The sequence below is a fragment of the Chionomys nivalis genome, chromosome 11 (genome assembly GCF_950005125.1).
Source record: "Chionomys nivalis chromosome 11, mChiNiv1.1, whole genome shotgun sequence".
Lineage (NCBI taxonomy): Eukaryota > Metazoa > Chordata > Mammalia > Rodentia > Cricetidae > Chionomys > Chionomys nivalis.
Genome location: NC_080096.1, coordinates 36,305,397 through 36,332,791, shown reverse-complemented (window position 1 = coordinate 36,332,791; position 27,395 = coordinate 36,305,397). Strand labels below are relative to the sequence as shown.

Below are 27,395 nucleotides of genomic sequence, written 5' to 3'. Positions count from 1 at the left end.
GTCCAGTAGCCTCTTTGTCACTTGGGAGGATAAGACTCTACAGTGGCCTACAGCAAGACCTTCTGAGATCCCCCACCTTGTATGTCCCTCTTTCCCAGGCACTTTTTGTTTCTCTCCACCCTCAGGCCACCCTTCTCCTGTACTTTTCTCTCAATCCATAGGTGATGCTGCACCTGCTCTCACTGATGGTTTTTATGTTCCCTGGAGGCGGAGTTTTCCTGTCCTGACTGCGTGCTCTTAAAAAGTTGGCAGTTGCTTCCCAAATAACTGACTCAGAGACTTAATACAAATTATAAATCCTCACCTAAAAGCTTAGGCTTACTACTACCTAACTCTTACATTTAGGTTAACCAATATTTCTTATCTATGCTTTGCCATGTGGCTCATGGCTTGTTACCTCATTTTCTACATGTCCTGCTTCTTTGGAGGCTGGCAGCCGTCTCTTCTGACTCTGCCCTTCTTTGTTCCATCATTCTCAGTTTGACTTTCCTGCCTGACTTGATCCTGTTCATCTGTTGGCCAGTCAGCTTGTTTATTAAACCAATCATAGCAACATCTATCCACACAGTATACAGAAGGATTATTTCTCAGTGATCCCCTTCTCAGAGAGGCCTGTTCACGTCTCCATTATCCTAAGGTTTTGACTACATTTTCTCATAACACTATTAGAAACACTGTTTCATACTTTACCGTGTTTTTTTTTTTTTTGTGCTTTGTAGTATGTCTCTAGTTCTAGTCTTAAAAACTATTGTTTTTGTTTGATTTTTAGTCAGCATACCCTGAACCTTCCAAAAACTAAACATTGTAGATGGTCAGTGAATGTATGTTAATGAGAGAATGATAGACACAATCCCTAGTATTTACTGGTTTTCACTGCCTATAGAGTAGAAGGGTTTTTAAAAGATGTATCTGCAGTGCACACAGAGGCCAGAAGAGTGCATCATGTCATCTGGAACTGGAATTGTAGATAGTTGTAAGACACTGTATGGACGCTAGGATTCTGATAGTTGTGAGCCACTGTATGGATGCTAGGATTCTGACCAGCTCCTCTGGAAGAACGGCCAGTGCTCTTAGCAACAGAACCATCTCTCTGAATAGAAGTTTAAGTTTCTCAGTGTTTCAGTTAAAGCCTTGGTGAGTCTGGCCCTGTGGCATCACAGTCTTACCTCACCCTCTACACCTGGGTAGGTAAGATTCCAACCTTCCCTATTGTCTTTCATGCCATGTCATGGTCCCTATCCACACATGTGTTTCCACCGCTCCCCTTTTTTGTAGTAGAAAAGGTTGAACACTGGGCCTTGCTAGGCAAATGAACTGCTATTGGGCTTCATTCTCAGCCCCATGTCTCCCCTTTTAAGGTTATCTTTGTCCTTCAAATCTTAGTTACTCATCTATCTCCATGAAGCTTTTCAAAGTTTCTCTGTTTGGAATTCAGTATTCCTCTCTCCATGGTGAGTGAATTCTGTGTTTGGAATTTTTATCATACACCAGAGGAAAGACAGTACACATATGTTGAGAAGATCCTGAGGTTTAATTCTGCCTCTATCATTTTCAAAGAACAAGACTCTGGGTTAATAAAATAAACTCCAATTACTATTTTCTTATCTGTAAAATACATATGAACTCATGCTCTGGTCTTGTCAAGCTGTGGTGAATGTTGGTGACAGTAACCGCATGGCACAGAGTACACTCTAGTAGCCGCTTTTGTCAAGGCAACAATGGATCTAACCACTTGGTGATACAGTTAACTGGGAGGCTGTTTTCTTCCTCTAGATTTGGAAGTGCATTTTCCTAATTCATCTTCAACTAACCCCAAGGAAGACTCCAGTAAGTGTTTGAATCCACACTTGCATGCGTGAATGGATGGATGGATGGATGGATGGATGGATGGATGGATGGATGGATAGATGGATAGTGGATAGGTAGATGGATGGATAGATGGATGGATGGACAGATGGATGGGTGAGTGAAAATCACAGAACACATCTAACTTCCCATCATCTGTTAAAGGGCCCCATGAATAAGGAGGCTGGAACTACTCTGTGCCAAGATAGTTTTTGGTAGAAGTCACCACATTAGTCCAAATTTTCAACTACACCAGTGACTCCATCCTCCATCCTCAGCACTTTAGGCTCCCAGCCCCACCTGCCCTGGTTGCTGACCATTCCCTGCTGTCTATAAGAAGCAGACCGATGGATTAAACTTGAGGGTGGGAAAAAAATCAGCATACAAAACTATCCCAAGATTTTTGTGGATAATGAATGGCCGAGAGCTCTCACCCTAGTTTTTCCTCTCTGAGTACATCAATATATTGAAAATGGCCCAGCCAAGAAAACTATTTCTTCTCTTTACCTGGATCTTAAATCTGTCTTCTAAGACATCTTATTTTAATTGAAAATGTTCAATCAATCTTTACTCTCCTTCACCTTTGTCCTGATCCCTCACTCAGTCAGGGTGAGTGTAAGAAATACTCTGGAGTGAATAAGGCTTTGTGGATGGAGGGGGGAAGGGAAGGAGGTCTTTCCTAGATGAGAGCCACCTTTAAAATTGCATTTGCAACAGAGCCCATCCAAAGTGATTAGCTCTCGCTTTGTGGAACAGCCCAGTTCCTTTGTAGATATTCAAGGGTGTTGGTGAGCAAGGCAACTACTTTTGTGGTACCTCGGGTCTGCCTTTTAGTATAGACAGTAAGGAAGAGATGAGGCTTCTCTTTCCCTCATTCATTCATTCATTCATTCATTCACCAGTCAGTCAGCCCTGTGTGACTTGTCGACTACATCCAACCTCACACTGCAACCCCGCAAATCTGTGAAGCAGGCATTTCACAGATAAAGATGTAAAGGCTCAGAGAGATGTAGTGGCCTGTGCTAGTTCTCTATTTCTTTGTTAAACACTCGTCCCCTAAAATTTATGTCTTAAAACAATGCTATCTGTAGCATTGTATCTCATTCATTTCCTGGCTACTCAGACCCAACTAATCACACAGAAACCATACTAAGTACAACACTGTTTGGACAATGGCTCCGGCATATTTCTAGCTAGCTCTTACATCTGAATTAACCCATTTCTATTAATCTGCGTACCACCACAAGCCTGTGGCTTATTGGGTAAGGTTCTAGTTGCTGTCCTTCTCCTTCGGCTGCTTCGTGGTGTCTTCTTGACTCCGCCTACTTTCTCTCTATATTTCTGTTCAGATTTCCTGCCTGGCTTTACTCTACTAAGCCATTGGCCAAAACAGCTTTATTCATCAACCAATAAAGCAACCCATATGCAGAAGGACATCCCACATCAGCTGTCCTTTCATGTTCTCTGTGGGTCAGACATTTGGATGGGTCTCAGTGGGAGGGTCTTTTATGGAGTCTGATTCAGCTGTAGGAAAAGAGTGGCTGGGGCTGGAATGACAGTATGCTGTAGAAGTGGAGGCTGACCTTCACTTCAAGAGTCTATCCTCTGTTTCTTTACCTAGTCCCGGGACTTTGGGGTGCTCAGTCTGCTTGTCCGTGAGCTCGGGACCCTCGCTTGAGCACGCCATAACACAAGGTTCCTTTCCTTTGCTGTAGCTGACCTTGCCGTGCGGGTCTCACAGTGTCACTTCCACTCGTGTCGTTCTTTTGGTTCTAAGCCAGTTTAAAGTCTGTGAGACTCTGAAGGGAAGAACAAGGACCATGCCTTTCAGTGGAAGGAGTATCAAGGTCATCCTGGAGGAGCTTGTGAGACCAGAGACAATGCTGCAGACATCTTTGGAAATTAAAATCTGCTCTCCATAGCATGTGGCAGAACCAGGATTTGGGTTAGACACATCTGTTTCCAAAAATGTCTGCTGCAGCTTACCAGCTCAGTCCACAGGGACCTCTCATTTCTCCCGTGCCCTGCAGCTATTCCTTTCAACACGCATAACCACGATTTGGTCTCTGTGCCAACTAGAGACTGTCTGGGTTCAAGCAGCCAGCTTGCCTCTGCAGGCCCGGGCCACGAGACACCCTCTGGGGGCTGCTAGTCTGAGAGGCCATGCTCAGTGCCAGCTTGTGGACTTTTCAGAGAAGGGGACAGAGAAGGTCAGACACATCTAGAGAAAGAAAGCAGGTAGCAGTCTCAGAGCACAGCAAACCTGCAGTGCAGCCCGCTGTCGTAAACAACGGACCTGCTGTTTCTCCTCCTCCCACCATGTTCTGACCTGGGATGACTCAGGCTCTGACAGAAAAGGTGCCTTTAAGTTGAGAAACAGTCCAAGGCAGTGGAAACTCATAGTCTGGAATCAGACCTACCCAGATTTGACTCCTGGTCTGACCATTATCGGCTACATGGCATTGGATAAGTTCCTTCGCCTATCACAGCCCAAGACAGATAAAGAAAATGTTGTGTAGATGTATGTGTGAATGGAAAACCATTTCTGTGTTCTTGTCTGAAGCAGTCCTTCTCCAGAGACTCCCTGGGACTAGCAGCCCCGGGGTGCTGCTACTGTGCATGTCACCTGTATCCTCAGCTCCATTAGTCCTGGGTCAGTGCTGTGAATCTTCTCCACCAGACAAGTGGGGCTCCCGATGGTTTATTAGGTATGAAAAAGGTAGATGCAAATGTGAAATGGTGTAGGTCCCAGAGAGACAAGGCCTGCGTTTAAATCCCAATTTCAGCATCTATAAGGTATGTAGCCTTAGGGAAAGTCACTTACCCTGTCTGAGCAATAGGAACAATAATAGCCTTCTCCCATTGGGTTGTTGTGAGGTTGCCTAGCACCTATTAATAATAGGTACTTAGCCATTGGGTGTTACTATTCATTATTTTTCTTACAACTCTCAGGTAAGCACATAGGTATTTAGATGATTGAGTCAAGCAAAGTTGACCTCTTCCCCGTAGATTGTATAGACAAGAGGAGCTATCGCAAAGAAGGGCTGGTTGAAATTCAATATTGCTGAGTAGTCTGACTGGCAGAGAACTATGCAAGGATGCCATGGAAGACCTGGGAGGACCCTGTCCCCAGCAAAGGCACTAAGGAGGATATGCCCACTAATGTGAGAACTGAATGGAAGTCTGGAAGCTGGGAAGGATCTGGTCCTGAAAGGCATGTTTGGCATGTTGGTCTAAGTGGGCTACATGGTGAACAAAGACCTAGGAGTTACAGGATTATAAGAGTAGGAACTGCAAAGGGATAGGAGGCAGGAAGTAGCAAGAGGAGAGTTGAGAACATAACCAAGGGCCAAGCTCTGAATAGCAACTGGAAGACACTGAGGGTTGTAGTCAATGAGTAACATTATGGAGTCTGCAATAGAGAGTACAGCCCCTGACGTCACTATTGAAAGCATCCCATAGAGGGCAATTCTGGGACAGTAGGCCCAGTGAATAAGATGGCAATTGTCCAGGCAAAAGGCGATGCTGACCTATTCTGGGGAATGGAGAGAGATAGACGAAATCAAGAGAAGTCTCATGGGGAAGGTTGATGGCTTGGGTGTTCGTAGCTGATGGGGGTGGGGTGGAGGAACCACTGTGAGTAAACACTTAATGTCTACCCTGTGAGGTCAGTTCTTAAGCCATGGTCTTAGGGAGCAAGGACAAATACTCTCAGCCCTGGGATGACATCAGGGAAGATCCAGGAAAATCTAACGAAGAGGTAGTGGCTACCTCTTCATACTGCATATTAGCTAAGGGAGAGTTAGAAAGGCCCTTCGGGCAAAGGAAATAGCAGAGAGCCCAGAAATATGGCTATCATGCATAAAGCAGATACACAGTTGTTGTGTTAATTGATCCCAGGGTGTTAATACCAGTATAGAACTGGAGCTTTCTCCTTCCCTGGGGGAATTTGTGATTCAATAAATAGGCTACCAATCTATACCCTAGGACTCCACTATTTGTCAAACAGCAAGGGGAAATGGAATTCTATTTAGAGTCTGGGAACTTTCCTGAGATTACTCTCAAGAGAGATGCCTGGTCCTTGAAGGTCAGGCAAACCCTACTCTGTATGAAACAAAGGGTCTCTTGGCTTTGAGACTTGCTCATAAGTCTTCATTCTGGACCACTTGGGGCCAGACTGGAAAAGCCCAGTATACCTAAAAGCTAGGTGCACAGATTTTGGGGTATAGTTACTTAGACCCCAGTGCCCACTCCCTACCTTTACTTCTGTTCTGTGCATTTTAGTTTCTTGTCTATGAAATGAGGATCATACTTACCACTGAATGTTTTGTGAGGACCAAGAAGAGAATGCACGCCAAAACCCTAGAGTGGGGAGCAATGACACTATCTTTACCATTGCTTTATTTGTACTTTATTATTTATTTATTTATTTATTTATTTATAACTAGGCCTCTTCTCACCCTGCTCAATCTCTTTTCAAAGTTGCTCCTTAACACACATCTGCAGATATGAAACTGGGAAGAAATGTGGCGAGAACGTTTCTAGATTATTACCATCTGAATCCCTTGGTTGAGAGGATGACAATCCCTATGCCAAGGCTCCGGTAAGTGTTAGAGCGAAGCAATCAGGCTCAGGTCTGTGTTCAGGGAAGCTTCTCTTAGCTTCCTGATGCCCCTCAGTTTGCCACCTGTGCCACAGGAAGTCCAATCCCAGCTCTATCAAAAGAATCAGTAAGGGCCCAGAAGGTGTGGTCTACACAGAGGCATCCACGAAGCTTCATCTCCTTCAGCTTCTGAGATGTTAGCACAGATGGTGCCAAACAGCCTCCCATGGTCCAGGGCAAGGCGGTACCTTGACTCACCAGGTTGGTCAGGCTGAATAATGCCGCAGGGCCCACACTGCAGCAAACTGCATCTCTGAGCTCCAATCCACAGGCTGCATAGCAGTATAGTCTTGCATGGTGGGCCATCTCATTTCAAGCCCATCTTAGGAATCGCCAGAGATGGGGCATTGCTAAGGAGCCATGATCAGCCGAGATCTAAGTTAGCCTGGCTACTTACATATCCCTCCCTACATGATCACTCATCCTCTAAGGTTCCCAAATGAACTCCAGTTCCTCATTCTTCTAGTTTATAAATCAGACACGGTTGTACATTCTTTTCAGTTTATTGTGGGCTTTACATTCAAACATTAGTACCAAGTGTATGAGTATTCCGTCAGTCGATGATAGTCCCCTTCCCTTAATACTTGAAAGTTTGGGGTACGGAGAACACACCCCTAAGAAGTCCCATCTTGCTCCTCTGATGGACTCACTTGTAGATCCAAGGAGGAGAGAAGACAGGGATGGGAGCATCCATCTTGGCTGAGCGCTGAACAACAGCCGGAAGTTCTGGGAGTTTCCATGTGTGCTGGTAGAGCACTCACTGAGCATCTGGGCAGTGACATCCAGAGGCATCTGGATTGTGCTAACACTGCCGTTCCTCTGGGCCTCCTCTCCTGTTCCCCTAGTGGTCCAGGCTCCTGGAATGAATGACGTGGCAGTGTCCAACTCTCTACTCTTGCCAGATCATTCTTTCCACTGATGTTCACTGTCTTCCTCAGTGCCTCGGGAGCTTAGCACAGTGAATCTTCCTCCAACACCAATTATTAACAATAAAAATATAAGTCAGCGTTATGTATTGTATGAAGTACTTTGTGTACTTAGTCCATGTATGTCTCATCCCCATAAAGGACCAGAAGATTGCCTGAAGTCACAGGTTCTACAGGGTTTCATATTCTAAAACCATCTGAACTCTCCTGCAATACAGCTCCATCAGAGCACTGTCTTGGGCACTCATGAGCGATGTTTCTTGACCTCTTAAAACCTTTCTACACCTTCCTATTAAACAGAAATAATAGCAACCACTTAATATGGTTCTGAAGATTAGGCACAAGCTTAGGACAACGCCTAGCACACAATAGATGCCCCTGAATGTTTTCACAGTTTCCAATTTCTGCCAGTTAATGATAGCCTGTGACAAGTCCTGTGACTTTACCTGGTTGGACTGGCCCAGGCTCCATAATTCAGTGAGTTGTATCTTCATGGCTGCATGCTCCAATGACACCCTGTCTCAGATTGGGACCAGGTCACCTGGGGACTTTATGTCCACCATTCTGGGGTATTAAAAACCCCTGCGTGAGGATTGTCTCTGTTTCTTCTCTATCTCCTTGCAGTACTAGCCTGCCCCACACATACTTGCATGGATACACCCATCCATTCCATCACTCATAAACCTACAGAAGACAGCACATTGCAGCTGGCTCTGGTGGGAGGGAGGTATGGGGTGAGCTGGGGATTAAGGTATGACCCCGCCTGCCTTTGAGGAGCTCACCTCTGGAGGAAAGTGCTCAGTTCTTTCTTAGGAGTCACTCTTGATTGGCTAAAGTTCTTAAACATTTAAAGCTTTGTAAAACTCAAAAGAATTCTTAACATCTCATTTACAAGTTAATTTAGGGATTATCTCTTTTGGGTCCTCTGTCAGCCTGCATAAAAATTATCTTTATCCTTCACCGATTTTTTTCCTTCTTGTATGTGTCACGGTCACTGATCAGTGAAGTAGTGCTAACAGTTTGGGGGACATCAGTGAGCATGACAAGAGAGGACATTGAGACCTAGGGAACAGAAGGGGTGTTAAGGTCCAGAGCTGAGCCAGGATTGGAGCCCAGGGCCTGACCCCTGTGGGATACTCAGGCTCAGTTGGGAGAGGTTCTTTCAGATTGGGAGGGGGCTTGAAACTGAGTTAGATTGATGCAGGGTTGTTTTCCTCCCAAGAGCCCCTGCTTTCAACTGCCCATGGCATCCCTGATTCTGAGCTTTGAAGTTCTCTTCTGCAAAGACTTCTTTCCTCACTAGACCAGACTTGAAGAGTTGATGCAAACACACCCACTTATAAATTAAGAAAAGCAAATTAGCTCCCTACTGACCCCTGCCCTTCCTTCTGGGCCTGGGTGATCCCCTGGGTGCTGCACTCAACTCCAGACTGGTAAGTAACCCTTAAAGAATGAATTCCCAGGACTATGGGCTCCTATTTGAATCTGAATGCTTCCCCCTTTGTATTATTTTCCACCCAAGCATCAAATGGCTTAAGTGAAAGAGCAGCTCTGGTTGTAAAGGAAAATTACATGTTTTGACTCAGAATTAATCTTTGTTTGCCCCCATCTCCATGGATAATTGCCATATGTCACTTCCTACCCGTATGCTGCTGGAAGCCTGTTGGCATTCTGGGGTACTGGACCACCCCTCAGGAAGAAGTCCTGGGGAGAGGCGGCAATGTGGGCATGGGAGCTAAGCTCCGCCTTGATTAGGAAAGCTGAGACCCTACATTTATTTTCAATCATGGTGTCACGGCTATAAGAGCTAAAACCAAAGGGGATAAAATTAGACAGGGAAAACGAGTGGACTGAGAATACTTCAGTAGGTGAGGCAGAGCATGAACACAGAGGTAAGCTGGCCTTGACCAAGTAGACTCAGGCTCTACTACGGGCCAGGAGCACTGACTGCTGCATAGTGACGTCATGACATATGTATATAAGGAGCACATCCTGTGCTAGGCCTGTGATGAGTCCTAAAGGAGCATAAATAGCATGAGTCCATTGGGAGCTCCAGGTGATAACATGCAAAATGCAGCAATACTTAGCTGTGTACAGTGAGTATACACAGCTACATGTCAGATATGATCTCACTCATGGCTCCTTGTTACCTTCGAAGTAATGTACCAACTCCTCTTCTTGCTACTCAAGACCTTAACCAATGATTTGATTTAAACCAATGATTAAATTTGAGATCCTGCCCCCTACTGTACCCTTGACATTGGGAACACCTCTCCCGCCTCTCACCATACCCTTGACCTTGGGAATATCTGCTTTCAAAGACTTCCTGCCATATGCATCAGCCTGAACACATCCATTTTTACACTGCTATAACTTGTTCACCCTTTCCCTTTATTCCTTTCATTTTGTAGACGCTGAATTCCTACTAACTTATTAAAACTTTATCCAAATGTCACATTGTGTTTTTCTGTTCCTCTTCCTGCTTAAGACAGAGCTGTTTCCTCAGCTGGGTTCCTAGTTACATTCCATACACATGTCCTATGCTGTCTTGTCTGGCATCTCTGCAGGACTGGATTCTCCACTGGACAGCCTCATTCTTGAATCCTTAGTACATGGTGCAGAGCTTGTATATGTTAAGACCTAAATAACGTCTATGACGTCAACTGACTATACAATGATAGGACGTGATGGAGGATGCTAAACCCCCTCCCTCAAGCTCTTTGACCTTTAGAGGGTGTTATTACCTCCCGAGTGCTGGGATTAAAGGTATGGGCCACCACTACCCGACTTGGACTTGGTTTTTTAAGGACATGAAGAGTTGAGATTGAGGGAGTAGAAAGAAAATTATGCTAACCCAAGTTGGGAAAGCAAAAAGAAGCAGGCCTCAACAAAGCCTGCAGCAATGGTGAGACCAGTGTGGTTAGAGAAGTGGTGAAGTCAGATAGCCATAAGACTCAAAGTCCCTTGCTTTCACCACTCAGCCCAGAAGCACCTGCTCCACACCAAGCCTGATTTGGGAATTAGAGAATAAAACCAAACACATCAATCTCAAAGTTCTATGACATACACAGGTGTGCAACTCCCCAGGGAATAGTGGCATAGGTATTAAGTGGTGATCAAAGAACTGTAGAAGCCTTGAAAAGTTGGCTTCTAAAGCAGATGAATCTAAAAAAATAGGGAAGGGAACAGAGGTGTGAGCCATCTGCTGTTTAGGGCCTCCTTTCCTTCTCTGGATCCCCATCTTTAATTACAGAAACATCCTGCCTTTCCAGTCACCCCATCTGCCTGGATCTGTGTCAGTAACAATAAACCCAAGCTTGTCTCTCTAGGGACCTTTCATCTTCTTTGTCCTATAAAAACGTATCTGTCCTGAGTCCTCTACCCCTCTGAGATGTGAAGAACTACTCTCCCCAATGATCTGTGGATGGATGGCACCTGGTAATCTAGGTACCACTTCTCCAGCTCTCCTTTCACCAGAGTCTACGAGGCAGGAAGAACATGCATTCTTCTGCTGTTTGGAAAAGAACAAAATAGATTCTTACCTCTAGGCAGGGACTCTTGTAACATCATACTGTCTCCAGCTGGGGAGATGGTTATAGCAACTGAGTTACATGTGTGAGACCCTGACTTCTACTGAAAAAAAAAAAAAAAAACCAAACAAACAAACAAAACAAACCAGAAAAGATCACACTGTCTGTAGATGGCAGTCCAAGCATGAACTTTGTAGGATTAGAGTGTTAAGAAGAAAGGGATCTAGGCTCATCTCACCTGCAGTAGACAGTCTCCTCACGTTGGCCAGATCTTCAAGGAACATCCGTTTTCAGGCACTGAGACTGGTGGGAGGTTTGTCAAGACCAGGTGTCCACTGTACATGAACTGGCACCAACTCTACCTTCACTTGGTTTGCAACTCATCAACCACGAATAAAAGCAGTATGCCAAGGTCAGAGCACAATGGCCACAAGACACATCTTCAATCCTAATTCAAATAGCCTACTTCATTTCTGTTTCTAGTGGTCACCACTCTGACTTCATGCTGTAATCTTCAATTTGATCAGTTGTTTTGCACAGTTCTGGGCTCCACTAAGCCGAAACAAGTTGAGGACATCATTGATGACTGTATCTTTGGCATGTTGACTCTGGGGCCACAGTCAACAAATTATAGCAGGAAAGAGAAGCTTCTAATTTAACTTCACGGCTCTGCTGGAAGACTGGGATAGTTTATCCTCATTGTACAAATGAAGTTCAGAGTTCAATTTCTTGCCCAAGGCCACACTTTTGAATTCAGCCAACTTGAGAATTCAGAGCAGTTCTTTGAGGCTTAAAATTAAGACCAGTCTTCCCACTGGGAATAAATCTTAAATCCGGTGACTACATAAATCAATTTGTCCATCAAAAATATAACAAATAAGGTACTGGATAAGGTAAAATGCAACAGTGAATAAAATCGGTTCGTGCTCCACAGGAGCTCATTATCTCTTATGTGAACAAAATCACCGACTGATGGTAGTAATATTACTGTGCTGGGTGCTGGCTGTGGGGACATAGAGGTAAAACAGACACAGTTCCACTCACTGAAATCTCCAAGCATGCTAGGAAGACAGACATTAGGAGTTGCTGTGATAGGCTGAATAATAAAACGAGGATTCTAAAGTCCTTGGTGGTCATGCAGGGGACGAGAGAATGATGTCCCAGCCCAGCCCGCCCTCTTCCTCCTCCTCCTCCTCCCCTCTCTCTCTCCCTCTCTCTCTCTCTCTCTCTCTCTCTCTCTCTCTCTCTCTCTCTCTTTCATTCAAAAGGGATTTCCCAAGCCCATAGGACACCAAGACAGGCCTCCTTCCAAATTTCCAAACTATAGCTTTCTCTGTGTTCCCACTCCCTTCTCATGTGTAATGTTGAATTAGTTGGAGTCCAAGTGGCAAGATAATCAGATTGGAGCTGTAGGAGAGTTAAATTTCTCCAGGCCTAAAATGAAGCAATGCATGCATGCATCCTTCCATCCATCGGCTGACCAGTCATCCATCCTACAATCATTGAGCTCCTATGCCTGCTTTATACCAGACCTGGACTGGGTTCTGGGGACATAGAGAAAAAGATGGCAAGCCCGCCGTACCTAGGAGGTCCTGTCCAGCGAGGGAGATGGACATGCTAACATGTGGACTGGTTGCAGTGTGTATATGGGCTGTCTTCTCTTTCTGTTGTTTCCCTTTTGCAGGAAAGAAAACCCCCCTCCTTACAAGTACCTGTCCCTGCGGGGCTCAGCCAGCAATGTCCCCAGCAGCAAGGGGGACAAGAAGAGCTCACTGAACCACAAAGACCCTTCAACCCCCTTTTAAAGACATTGCACCTGGAAGCACCGTGGGGGCAGGAAAATGAATTTCCTGTTGGGACACAAAATTAAGTGCCACTCCCTGGTTTCCAAGACAGGAGTTTTCAGCATATTGCACATGCTAGTGACAGGGAGCGGGGAAAGAGGAATTTTATCTTTGATTTTCCCATTTTCCCAATGGGAAATCAATTGTGAGCCCTCAATTCAAGGCTGAGTGGAGTAGGAGAGTGGAGTGAGCACAGACTTCATCTTCCACGGCACAGAGGCAAACCCACACACTCCTCTCAAGAGGTCCCACAGGTCTCTGGTTGGTTCCCCATAAGCCCTTCTTCACCTTTTAAAGTTGTATAGTCACTGCACAGGTGACTTCACTTAAAACAGGCTGCCATTGTTTCTAGGTTAGGAATGCAGTCTCCATATTTTCTGAGCCAAAGCAACAGCTACACACATGCACGCCAAAGGCAAACAGGCTGTTGTGAACAATGGGGCAGAGTGTTTAAACTCAGAGTGGTCTCAGAAGCATGGTCACCTTATCTATAAGCCTCATGCTCGCTCACTCCCTCAAGCCCCAGCATGCAACTTCAGAAAGCTGCTCTGAAAGCCATTTCTCAACTTCCTGGGTAGTTTAATTGAAACTCTAGCTCCCCAGACAAAAAAAGCATTGCTCACTCCTTCCAGAGAACTACTGTGGCTAAGGTCTGCAGTCCCTGCTGACAAAGATCAGATGAGGTGAGCAGTAATAATCTGCACTGGGGACAGGGTGACTACCAGGTAAGGGGACTGCAAGAGACAAAGGAATGCACCCTGGCAGGTAGGAGTGATAAAAGAAAATGACAGCAGAAGCAATCCCCAAGGCGGAGCAAGCCAAATAGTGTGCATCTTCCTGGAGCTTAAAGTGCCTTTGTGTGATGAATGGGTCCGGGGGAGTCCACTCCCTTCCTGTCTGGGGAAGCAGCAGGCTGAGTCACCATGGCAGCCTGCTAATTAAAATGACCTCCCGGAAATGAGGATTAGGAGATAGGGAGAGGGAGGGAGGCTCCAGGGAGATGGGGCCTTCAGCACACAATTCGAGTTAAACATTCTTTGCGTTTGCCACGGAGGTTTTCAAAGTTTATTGCAAAAAATCAAGAGCAAAGCTTGTTTTCTCTTTCGCATATTGGTTTTCCAAAATGGTAACAAAGAACCATATGTTAGTTTGCTATGAATGTTCCATTGTATATATAGCAACCTTCCTGGGTTTCTATTTCCCAAATAAAGTGGTTTGTGCAGCACCTCTGTTCCTTTGAGTGTTCTTGGCGCCCTTCCCTTTTGGTTTCCTACTCTTGGAGGACAAACAGCCAAACCCAATTTTAGAGTTAATCTTTTTGAGATCAGGGGCTCTGTCAAAATGCAGAAGAATGGTCAGACTTGAACTCTCTATAATTCCTCTGTCAGAATTCTGGGGAGCTTAAGAATGCACCTGGCTCAACATGACGACCTTCAGGCAGTTTTGCAAATAATAGCATCACTTTAGGTATTGTGGACTGCTGTACCCAGTCCATGGGGACCCCCTAAAAAACCAGCAGGGAGACCAACTCACCAAAATGCAAAAGCAAGGTTTATTATCATGCATGTGTACAAACTGGTCAGCACAGCAGCCAGAGAAGGTACCCCACCCTTCTAGAGAGCACTATATAAAGCAAAACCTAGAAAAGTTACATTAGCAGGCTTTGGGGTGGCAGGTTGAATCCTGATTGCACTAGGGTGTTCTGGGGTATTCTGATGAAAAGCTATGGGTGTGTGCTGGCAGGTGATCCTATCTACAATGGTTGGAACATTAGGAATTTCCTTTGGATGGTCTGTTCTGGGTGGTGCCCGGGTAGTCTCAGTTTATGGTCTTTCTTGCAACCAGGTATTGCCTCAGGGAAAACTACTGAGACTCAGGCTTCTGTTAAGCTTATCATGGCTGGGTTCTACATGGACAAGAGGCATAAAATAAGATTGTAGTTTAGACCTGCTTTCTTCCATGTCCTTGTTTTATGACCATACATGACTGCTGTATCTTTAAAAGCCTCTCAGCTAATTAGAACCCAGATTAAACCTTGGAGAGAGGTAGTCCAGGTCCTAATTCCAAATTCAAACCCTGGCTTTATGTCTCAACATTGACGTAACATGGAACAGTCATTTTACCTCCATGGATCTCAGTTCTCACACTTGTAAAATAGCAATAGCAACACCCATCTCACTCTAACGGTTGTGAAGATTTGATGAACTTAAGCGTTCATCAGGCAGTAGTGAGCTCCTCATTGTCAGTGGAATTCAGAGTAAGAATGGACACCTCTCATGGAGAAAGAAGGGTCACGTCACCGTCTTTAGAGGGATGCTGTATTTGAAGCTGGGTGCTCAACAGCATCATCCCTCATCTGGAGCTCTGGAAAGAAATGGCATGAGGCAGGAGATTACATTTCTGTCAGATAATGGAGTTTACACTATTCAATATCATTAAACACCAGACACAGGAATTTAAGTATCTGTGAATTATAGCATGTTTACCACACTGACATCTAGCATTCCTTAGGGGGGAAAAAGTATTTATAAGGTAGACTACAGGCTTGCAGTGGTCTCTGTGTTAACAAAACAGGTAAGAAAAGACTGTCCAGGGGTTGTCAGTGTCCTTGCTTGAGGTCTTTGCCAGATGATCACTTCCTCCATGGTGCTCTTGGATAAGGTCATACCTATGCCATCAAGTTGGTGAAGAAAAGCTTTCAGTGTGGAAGAGGAGATATCACCAAACAATCAGGTGAGCCAGACCGAGACTTCCGGTCCACCCATCACATCTAACCAATCTTCTCCAGTAACCTGGCCTATTTCTGTCCCAGGTTAGAATCACACATGGGTAGACGCGACCCCAATTCGGTGCATTTCTGACGAAAGTGAGACAACTATGCAGGAAAAAGTGTGTGTGTGTGTGGGGGGGGACACGCTAGTCTCTGCTGATTCTCACCCACTCATCATGGGGCGGGGGGCGGGGCAAGGGAAGCTTTGTTCTCTATTTCAGAGGCGCTGAACCGCAATGGATGCACATTTGCTCTCCAAAGTTGCAGCCAATGAGCTGCAAACTCCCAGTTTCCCAGATACCAGGGCCCACAGCCCTGGAGGCAGATCACCCGCCTTAGGGTGCCATTGCCTTGCACAGGAGACTCCTTTAGCTGGGCACATTCCCTGTCCTTTCCAACAGGGACAGCAGACAGGGCATAGGACAAGCTCGTGTCTTACCAGTGTGCCTCAGTGACAAACCCAAGGCCTGCCCTGGAGAATCACAGCTCACTGTTCTAAACAAAAAGAGCGGAAATAAGCAGGGAGGTGGGAGATCAACACTTGTTAGGCATGGAGTCATAGATTCCCCAAATGTTTGGTGAATGCATGTCATGTGCCAGCTGTGAGGCCAGATGCCTCCAAATCCCCTTCCTTATTGGATATACTCCAAAGACTCATGAGGTTGATGCAGTTGCTGCATTTTCCAGGGACAAAATCCTTTCTTTGCATTTACTTGGATGCATGAACCTGTATCCACACTACTCCACAATGAACTTCTTCCGCTTGTCTGATCTGCAGGTAAGGTCTGGTCACACCAGGAAACAGAGTAGTGCAAACCATGACACTATTTAGACCTGGTAGAAACTGAGAGACGAGGACAACGTGTAGGTTGCCAGGCACAGAGGGACATGGAGAGATGCTAGACCTTCCTAGCAGCTGCTGCAGATGGGCCCCTTCCCATCTCTCACTTCTGAATGCCTGTGTGAAATCTTGAACTCCAGAGTCCTTCAAAGCCAGGGTCTGGGAATGGGGCCCATTTAGCACATGTTTCCAGCTCTCTCCAGGCCTTTGGAGGCTTAGTAATGTGGTCTTACAGGGCTCTTCCCAGAAGCCTCTGGGGGTAGCTATTCTAGCAGTTTCCTTATCAGCCCAGCCTTCTGGACAGTAGGAACTGAGCCTATTGTGTCATAGTTGCTGCCTCCTGAGTACTGTAAGGGCATCAGCATCTGAAGTCTTTCCCTGGAAGACCTATGCCCAACCGATAAGGCTGAAGGATCAGAGAGAATGAAGGAGAAACAGCTTAGCAGGAACAGTAAATTAAATCAGTCTAAGTGTGAATCCCTGTTTGTCTCTACTCGTTGTGTGGCTTTGGGCAAAGGATTTGGCTTCTTTAGGCTTCTGGATCATCGTCATCTGTAAAATAGGAGTGATTAATACCTGTCTCCCACAGTTAAGTTGGGGATTAAGTATAATAATGTCTATACAGGATCTGACACAGAGTAGAGCCCCTTCCCCGAGTCCCCATCCCTCTTGTGCCTCTCTCCTGCTTGCTAGAGTTAGAAGTTCTTTTCTTCAAGCCAAAGAGCAGACAGAAGTATGAACATCTCCTGAAGAAAGGACAGGCGTGAGCAAGGCGCCCAGGGGAAGCGGTGGGTGGGCACTGTGGGATGAGAGTCAGGGCAGATACCTCACTGCGTTGTGTCCATCCTGTGGTCTCAGCACTTAGCAGAGGTCCTATAGCAGCATCGACCTCACGGAGTTTAAAGGACAGTGACGGAGTGTCATGGGCAAGAGGCCCTGGATTCCTGAAGAGGAGAGAAGAGGCAATGTAAGATGGGGTACAGAACTGACTAAAACGAAAGAGACTATACTCTGTAACATCCCATGTTTTATTAAAATAGCAGCAAGCAGATCTTCTTAGCAGGACATGTACCAGGCTCTTCCTGGGATACCTTCGGATCGTAAACAGTGTTTCAGGGATGCTGTGGAGCAATCAGACTCGCAGAATTGGCCAGATCATACTCAGGAATTCCTGAAGGGCCTTCACAGCTCTCCCCAGTCTCAGTGTGTGTGTTGGCCAGGGTGATCTTCCTGCTCCAGAGGAAAAGGCTCAGTGCAATGGGAATAGGTTCCATGCCTGTGGTCCTTGGCCAGTATACTTACTAAGACAGGACCGGGGCACACACTCAGCTCCACCACACCCCAAGGTCTTCCACTTCACCCCAGACCTCAACACAAAGCCTGGGCAATTCAGAAAGTCAGTGTTGCACATGCTCCCCCTCCTGCTTAAAATTCTCTTGTCCCCAGTGATCTGAGAGTTATTTTTGGCTGTCCTCATGTCCATCTTAAATACAGATCTGCTGTTTACTCTGGCATCACCTGGGAGGCTAATGTCCTCATTTTCTACCTTGTCCCCCATGCTGCAAAGCCTGCTACTGTCTCAATTCTCATTCTCCATCTCTTCCCACACAGATGGCCAGTTTCCAAGGCCCATCGCTTCTGTATTTTGATGTGTCTGCCCTTAAACAGTGTTGTAGGATTGTGTCAATATCAGACAGACCTGAGTTTTATTCTCAACCCCAACACTTGCTGGCTGGCTGAATCAGTTAAAGCTGTTAACCTCCCGAACTCTACATGGTGCAGTTAGGACCTGTCAAGAGAACTATCGTCCATTTCCCTTCCTCCAGTTTTGCTGTGTCCTCCATGCTCTCCCTCCTATCCCTTCTCATCATTGTTCTTAAATTGATTGCTGGAATGGCATCTAACTGACCTTCCTGCCTCTGAATGCATTCCTCCTAACCTACTATCTTGTTGCAAGCTTCCAGGATCTCTAGAAAACATGACTTTATATTTATGATACCTTCCTGAGAGCAGTCTTTCAGTCCAGATATCGTTCTCTTCTGTCTGTCATATTCTGTTTAATTTCCAGGGCCTGCTGGTCCTGCCTGCTCGCTCTCTCCTACCCACCAGCTTTACTCCTCTTAACCAGAGAACATCATCTATACATGTGCATGTAATAACAATTAATGAATAAAAGATCAGGAATTTGAATGGCAGTAAGGAGGGGGTTTATGGAAGGCTGAAGGAAAGAGAGGGAAGGTAGAATAATGTAATTATATTAATCTCAAAAACAAATGAAAAGGAATAAAATGTAAAACAAAAAAAGGGAGTCTTCACTATTTAAGACTTAGGTTATGTTGGTCATGATGTCATTAGTCTGCTGTAATCAAGACCTTGTTTCTAAACAAACAGATTCAACCTGAACATCCCAACTCCATGCCGTCTGCCCAACCTTGCTTTGCTGATGGCCACCTCCTCCAAGGTCATTTGAGAATACAGTTTGTTTGTTTTTCTTGTAGCCGCCTCGACGGGTTACTCTGTCTAGGGTTTGTAACCCGCCTGGCTGGCCAGTTATTCCAGGGTCACGGAGAGGCACCACCTGAAAGACATAGGCTGATAAGCAGGAAGGAGGCTAAGCGTATTTGTCAAAGCCTCCGTTTATTAGAGTCATGGTTACAGCTTATATAGCCCCTGGATGAGGAGCTTGGGGGGCAGCCACATGGTCCACGCCCGTCACGTAAACCAAGAGGTTACAATGGGTCAGGTCACGATTCCTTGGTCAGGAAGTCACAAGGTGACACACCTAGTACTCTAGATAGTTTAGAATGTGAGGCAGGTTCTGCTAACAGATAACTCTCTATTAACAGTTAATTTGGGTGTGAGATAGGCTTGGTCAATAAGACTATTCTCTTTTTTTTTTTTTTTTTTTTCTTTTGGTTTTTCGAGACAGGGTTTCTCTGTGGCTTTGGAGCCTGTCCTGGAACTAGCTCTTGTAGACCAGGATGGTCTCGAACTCACAGAGATCCGCCTGCCTCTGCCTCCCGAGTGCTGGGATTAAAGGCGTGCGCCACCACTGCCCGGCAAGACTATTCTCAATACAATTGGAAAGTGAAGCCCTCTGCAAAAACTCCTCACGGTGGTGCTTCCTGTAAATTTTGGGGGGACACGGCTCCTGACATTTTCTCATCTGCAGAACTCTGTAACACCTGAAAAGAGTTCCCTAGAAACAGAGACTGCAACAAATGCAACAGGACCAAAGAAAGAATAAAACGCCCTCTAGTCTCAAACTCCATCACGACCTCACCCTGTCACTAGATCTTTCCCACACAATGCCTTCACTGAGACACCTTACTGCTCAGGCTACCACCAAGGCTTCTTCAGCCTGCAGGCTCAAGTTCTAATGCAGCAGAGAACACAGCATCGTTTGGCACAGTGCTTTTGGACTCAGAGTCAGGAGTTCTGCTTGACCTTCAATGCTATAGTCTTGGTGGGGAAGTGGAGAGGAGAGGTTTACTTATCTCTCAGTGATTTCTCATATGCTTCCTTTTCAGAGTCCATTAGGCCATTTTCCCCCTATCAGTAAGAAAAACAACCCTTGCCAGTACATCTGCATGTACTGACGCTGTCGCTACGATTTACAAACAATGCTGGCACTGCTGTGGCCACTACCACGGACAGTAGTGCAGAGTAGTGCTGCTACTATGACTCTCTCCTTCTCTCTCTCCTCCCCTAAGCATCCCTTCCTCCGTGTGTGTGTGGGGGGGGGGGTAGGAGAGTGCGTGCACGTGTGTGTTGTATATATTTATTATTTGTGTACGGCATGTATGTGTACCAGGTGCACGTGTATTATATCCTCACACATACAGATATATCCCATTGATCAGTCCCATATTTTTTATTTTCTGGGCCGGTGCCTCTCACTGTACCTGGAGCTCCCTGGTTCATCTAGGCTGTCTGGCCAGTGAACACGGGGGTTCTTCCTGTCTTTACCTCCACAGCACTGGTGCCACAGATACACCATCACACAGCTTTTACATGGGTCCTGGGGATACGAACTCAGGTCCTCATGCTTGTGTGGCAAGTGCTTTACTGACTGAGCCTTACCCCAGCCCTCACTATTACTTCAGAAATTAAGTCTGAGGCCGTTGATGCCAGCACTACTTCTAATGCTAATGCCATTGCATCTGTGCTCCTGCTAATCTTCTACCACTACCATTGCTGCTGACTGGACCACCACAAGACTACGTACTGGGGTCACAGAGGTCTTTGTGCTCACAGACATGCTCTAAGGGAACCTGAGATGTTAAGCATTACAGGATTGTTCCTTCAAGGGAAGGAATGCAAAACCATTTTCTACGCAGAAAGCTAGACCAGACAGCAGACGTGGTTTCTTGCCTGGTGACCTTCACACCATCTGTGTGGCTGGAGACTCTGGCACAGGCCCTCAGTCAATTTATGGAACCTGTTTTTACGCACAGTGTTCCGTGTACTTCACAAGGAGTTTCGGTGCAGTCGCATCTGATCTGTATTTAGCCTACTTTGTTCCTCAAAGAGATTCAAGTATGCTTTGTTGTGCACACGGGATTGAGTTAATCATCACGAGAATAGTTTTCACTAGATTGTGCTGTGCTTGAATATGTCTAAATATGTCCACTTGGAGTCAAACTCCCAAACTTTGAACCAGGACCAGCTGCTGAGTCCTGTTGTGCCGAACCATCCTCTTCCCTCTACTGCCCAAGAAGGTCTGAGATCCAGCAATTACTGTCGCTATTCTGCTTCTGCACGGCCACCGGCGCCTTCCCTCGCTGCCACCCTTGCTGCTGCCGCCTCTTCTCAGCCCTAACTGAACGCCATCTGGCTACCGTGCGATCTCTTACAATCCCTGCAATAGCCCAGTGAAATAGGTGCTGTGCTCTCTGTTTCCCTGATAAGGAAAGAGACGTAGAAAGGTTAAGTGATCTGTCTAAAACCGCACAGCTTTGTGGCGGCTCCTGGATGCCATCACTCTCTGGCGTGCATGCTCTTTCCATCCTCTCCTCCATCCTTTTGTATATAATCCCGAGACTGACAGTACAATAAATATTTAATGCTGGTTATAAAAAGCCTCAGCCTCAGGGAGCTCACTGGTTCATTTTTGTTTCTGCGCACGACCTCATTTTCCCTTATTCCCTTGAGCCTGGCTGTAGGCATTCTCCTTTGCAGCTGCTTGTCCTCCGTGCCCGAGTCTCTTCCTTTGAAACAGCAGCTGTAAAGACTGTCTTAAGAGGAGACTTGGTGCCACCCCAGAGCTGTAGCAAGGAGAGAAACGCCTGTGGTGCCAGGAGACAGGATCGGGGAGCGTGGGGAGGTACAGTTCCTTATAGCTGCCCCCTTCACTTATTCAATAAAGCAGACAAGACACAGCGAGTTTCTCCACTACCTATCCTGAAGACTTGAGCTTCTTCTACCCCAAGCTGTGCCACAGAGCAAACTCCGCTGATTCAAATTAGGAAATCAAACAGATTTAAAGATGTAAATGTTAGGAAAGTGGGATCTGCTCCCAGCTCTGAAGCTGCTGGCTGTGTGGCACGTGATACATCTCTTGTCTGGCGGAGTTACCCTAGTGCTTCAGCGGATTCCAGTTTTATTCTTTGATATGAGAATGTGGCTCTCAATCAACACATTCCCCAAGAGGACGGCGAGGATCAAATGAAAAGACGGAAGGGAAAGTGTAGCATTTTGAAGACTATTTCCCACCATTCCCACCCCTTCTCCTGAGACCTCAGAAAGGCTTCTGCTATGTTCACACTTCACTTTTAACCCAACGTTTCTTGCCATTAAGAAACTCAATGAAATTCATGAGGCACTGGTGTTTAGCGGGTGACTCCTCCGTTCCTCCCTGCTCTGCTGATTACCACCTCTCCTCCCACAAGGCTTTGCGGCAGGAAGTCTCCCCTGATCTTTATAGATAGCCCCTCCACTGAGCTCCTAGACAACCCTTGTTCAAACACTTCATCTAGCGCTTCACGACGGCTATTATCTCTCTGGATATCAGATCTGAGTTCCAACTCTACTTCGCATTATTCTAGGGTTAGGAATGTCAGAAATGACGAAGTCCACAATTTTACACGTTCCTGGTACCTCAAGGTCTACTACAAGGCCGGAGAGTATGTAGCCGTTCACCGAGTTAGAAGTGTTTGCTGCTGATGAGGACAGGAGAAGGAGGAGGAAGATGAAGAGGTGCTGGTTGGTTTTGTTGCCAGTCTAATACGAATGAGGTACATCTGGAAAGTGAGACCTTCAGTTGAGAAAACACCTTTATCACATTGGCTTGTAGGCAAGTCTGTGGGCCGTTTTCTTGATTAATGATTGATATGAGAGCCCAGCTTACTGCAGGAGAGGCCGCCCCGGGCAGGTGACCCCAAGTTGTGTAAGAAAGCAGGGTGAGAAGGCCATGAGGAGCAAGCCAGCAAGCAATTCATCCATGGTGTCTGCTTCAGGTCCTCCTTGAGTTCCTGCCCTGACTTCCCTTTGATGACAGACTGTAATGTGTAAAATGGAATAAATTCTTCCCCAGGCTTTCGGCCAGGAGCTTATCACAGCAACAGAAAGCAAGCTAAGACACAGGACGAAGAGGGTGCAAATTAGGATGGTGAGAAGGAGGACAATGAGGAGGAAGAGGGTAAAATGAGGATGAGCAGAGAAGCTTCCTCCTGCAGCCCAAGGGAACAAATACAGAGACCCACAGCCAGACACTGCAGAGAGTGAGAGATCTTGGAATGGGATGTCTCCATCAAATCCCTCCCCCCTCCCGGGGCTCAGGGATCTCTGTGGGAGAGAAGGCAGAAAGAGTTCAAGAGCCAGAGGGGTAGAGGACACTAGGGAAATGAGGCCTTCTAAGCACAAGAAGGACTGAAGCACAGGCCTTCACAGAGGCCATGGCAGCCTGCACAGGGCCTGCACCAGTGTGACCCTGATGGCAATCCCAGTGCTGAAGGGAGGAGTGGACACTAGCTCCCATCACTAACCCAGAAGCCATCTCTAATAGGCACTTGCAAATTAAAAATCAGTTTTTTTCCCCAGTGGCGTCTAGATGGGTATGCAGACTACTGTAAGGGCAGGCTCCCTGCGCAGCAGCAGGTGGCTAACACAAAACAAACTCAATGGCATCCTTAGTTCCTTGTCTTAAAAAGGTTTGTTGGTGCATTTTATTCTTATATCTCGCAGGCCTTTGCATATATATTCTGGCTTCTGGTTTTGTGTTTTTATGAGATTCCTGTGCGTGTGAATGTGTGTCTCTGTGTCTGTATGTGGGTTTGTGCTCTTGCTTTGGCTCTTTTTCTTCTGTTGGTTTGTTTTGTCCTCGTACCATGTGTTTGCTTTTTATTTTATCTTATTGTATTATCTTTCTTTAGATACCTGTATGCTTTCTAAGAGAGGTATAAAGGGTATGAATTTGGATGGGAGGGGAGGGAAAACCATAATCAGAATATAGTATCTGAAAAAAAAATCTACTTTCAATAAAAGAAAATAGAAAAAAAACAAGGAAGAGGATGACAATAAGGAGGAAGAGGAAGGCGATGAGGAGGAGGAAGACGATAAGGAGGCAGAGGAAGATGATGAGGAGGAAGAGGAAGGAGGTAAGGAGGAAGAAGAAGACGAAAAGGAGGGAGAGGAGGGCTATAAGGAGGAAGACGATGATAAGGAGGAAGAGTAAGGCAATAGCGGGGAAGGGGAGGGAATGAGAAGGAAGGCGCCCACTCAAAGCAGGGTATTTCTGAGTCCCACAACACTCTTCTCCCTCCGTAAGTTCTCAAGTGAAAGCAAATCTCAAATTTAGGGAAAGCAAAAGAGACCTAGCTTCCAAGGCCACATTGGAAATTGTCAAATTTGAAGAGTGCCCATGGAACACCAGGAGGGGTGACAGGTGACCTCACTGCACAGGTTCCGCATGGGGTGCAGATGTGCCAGGGAATTTGCTTTGTGTGCGCATTTGTATCAGCCGCTTCTCCGCGTTCCTGTGTGAAATGCATGAGTGCATGCAGCTGTGATTTTGTGTAACTCCATTACCATGTATGAGGTGACAGATTATTATTGATTCTAAGCACAGTTTTACATAACCTGTAGTCAGAGGTCCTGGGTTAAGTTGCTGTTTGAAATTCTGTCTACTTTCTTGACATATCATCCATATTAATGGATCACCTCCTCTGCCCCAGCCTCCTTGGGATTGTGCCCAGCAGGATGTCAGGGCCATCTCTCCTCCTTCCCAATGTCAGCAAAAGCTGAGCCTGGCTGGCCTAGTCTCTCTGGGGTGCGGAGCTCACCAAGGGCCCCATTTCCTGATTCTGCTGCTACCACTGGTGTCTGTCTTGAAGGGATATTTTCAGGTTCTTGGCAATTTGTGCAAAGAATTAAAGAAGCCAATGCAGAAAAGGGGTTTTGTTCAGAAGAAAGCAAAAATGCCAATTAGAGATACTGCAAAAGCATGAGATTCCCTGAGCTCCTTGCTAACAGCCTGCACGTTCCTTGGAGTCAGGTGTTGGGGGCAGGGATAGATGGTCTTCTGGTGTTAATGGATATGCTGAGATTATATAAGTCCTGTGCAGGTCCTTTGAATTTTCAATTCTATTTTCACACCTAATCAAGCACAGCTGTAAGAGGGTAAATAGGGGGTTTTCTCCCAGGATTTTGCTCAGAGGACTTAGTTTGCTTTATTGTGCATATACCCCAACCCAGTTTTGGCTGGATCTACCCATATCCTTAATTTTAGGGTATGTTTTTAGGATGTATTTGTTTACCAAGAAGAGTTACTAAGGTGTTGATAAGAGAGGAAGGATCTGTTATATTGTTTAGGGCAGGGTGATGCTCAGCTTAGTGTGGATGGGGATCCTGGGTTCCTATGTGCTTTGTTAAGAAAAAGATGTGTGTGTTTGTATATATTTGTAAATGTGTGTATGTGTGTCTGTATGTTTGTGTGTGTGTTTGTATATTTGTGTCTGTTTGTATTGTGTATTTATGAGTGTATGTTTGCGTATGTGTGTGTTTGTGTGTTTGTATGTATGTGTACCTTTGTCTGTGTGTGTGTGTGTGTGATTGTGTGTAGTTCAAGCCAAGAGAACTACTAATTCGCCTCCCCTCCACCTCCTCAATTCTGAAGAAAGATGTCCATCTTCTCAGAGCTGCTTCCTGCTGGGACAGGCCACAGGAACAAGTAAGGAAGAAATAGTCTCTCCAATCTTTTGCAAAAGCTATGTTGTTCCCAGGGCTCCACTGAGGAGGCTCCATGCAATTCCTCAGCCAAACAGGTGTCTCTGTTGATTCTAATGGCAGCAGCTGTTAGTGTACCGTTTATAATTGGACTTGTTGCATTCTGGGAGAAATAAACTGTGTGGGCTTATTAAGAAGAGGAATTCCAAAGGCAAAACCAACCAACCAACCAACCAACCAACCAACCAACCAACCAACCAAAGCAATGTCCCACCCCAAACAAACAAAGCAAACCAACCAGGGACACAATGGGTATCAGCAAAGGGGCTGGAATTCCAGCTCATTCATTTTGCCTGGTTTTAGAAGCACTCACCCAGTGCTTCTAAACAAGGCTCCTCCAAACAAGGGTGATGCCTAGCAGGTGGTTTAAGGTGGAGGATGCACAACTGTGAAATACTTTGTTGTTCTGGCCCATAAAGCAGCTCCTGGAGACTTGAGACTTCAACTTCATTAAAAAGCAAATATGTGGGGCAGGGACTCTACAAACCTTAAGCCTTGTTTAGCCTGTGTGTCCTAATTTATTCTTTTTAAGTTAAAGAGAACTAGCCCAGGAGTGTGGGCTGAAACCTGTTTAGCTCCTACTCTCTCCCCTCTTTGAGCCTCCGTTTCTCCACTATAGAAATGGATTAAGGATGATCGCTTTTCCTAAATCACAGGCTAAGGAACTTTGGGGGAAAATGAACATTTAAAGAGAAACAACTGTTGTTCTCTGAGTTCCTACCGGAAGTAGGCATTGGTGTGTGTCCATGCTGTAGGGCAAGTAGGGGCATCAGGAACCTAGGAATGAATTATTAGAAAGAGACTGAACTAACGGTAGGGATGTAGCTCGGTGTGAGGGAACATGCCTTCACCAGAGCTTCCTAGGTTCATCCCCAGGACCACAAACAACAGCTGAACTAGAAGGAAAAATATCTGAAATCTACTCCCAATCTGGTCCTAGATTTGTGTAGCTGCATGAAAGTCTTCTCTACCTCTGTTTTCCTAAAGACTGAGTTTCAGCTTCCGCTTAGCCACAGATTCTCTGTCCTCTGACTTGATGCAGACCCAAGCATCTCTGGAGGAGATCAGAAGGTGACCTGACAAACTTTGCATTTTAGAGGAACAAGGCCATGGAGCTAATTAACATCACCATGGTATAAGTGGAGCTCACTTGACCTGTCAGGAAAAATAAAGCAATAGTTTAATCTTAAGTGCCAGGAGAGAGTAAAAGAATCATTTATTCGATGCCATATTTTTGTGTACAGACCTGCTGTGGCTGCCCTAGAATGATAAGATGGCTTATCTTGATTTCAGTGATGTGTATTAGAGACTGCTTGTCAAGAAGTTGAAGACTGGGACCTTGAATGGCTCTTGTAATGAACTCACATAGAAGTGTAGGCACAAGGGTGTAGATGCTGGTGTCTGACAGACCAGTTGAGAGTTCTTCCTGTCATCTTGTGGCTTTTGAGCTATCTTAATGGACCTCCCTTCCTGCATTTATATAATAGGATTAATTACTGCCTGTGTCAGGGGAAGGTAGCAAGGAATAAATGGGATGACGTGAATCAAGTCCCCCGTATACAACATGTCTCATGATTCTAATACTTAGTATTTCTGGTGGAGTCAGCCAAACCAACACCTTGACACACTTGTAGTCCCTTATCACAGACGGATAATGAGGAGTCTTTAATCCACAGCAGGTTTACCTGCAGTATATTTTCATTATAATTCAGTTGCATTCATACATTCACTAGTGATGTATACCATAGTAA

General features: G+C 45.8%; 1 protein-coding gene across 1 annotated transcript in view; it reads left to right on the top strand.

Annotated features, from left to right (window-relative positions):
- Window positions 1-14,033, top strand: part of Agbl4 (AGBL carboxypeptidase 4) — a 1,086,156-nt gene extending 1,072,123 nt beyond the window's left edge. Inside the window, exons 12-13 of the mRNA XM_057784997.1 lie at window positions 6,352-6,448; window positions 12,649-14,033. Coding sequence (XP_057640980.1) covers window positions 6,352-6,448; window positions 12,649-12,769 — 218 coding nt within the window. The 3' untranslated portion in view covers window positions 12,770-14,033. The remainder of the gene's footprint in view (window positions 1-6,351; window positions 6,449-12,648) is intronic.
- The last annotated feature ends 13,362 nt before the right edge of the window (window positions 14,034-27,395 follow it).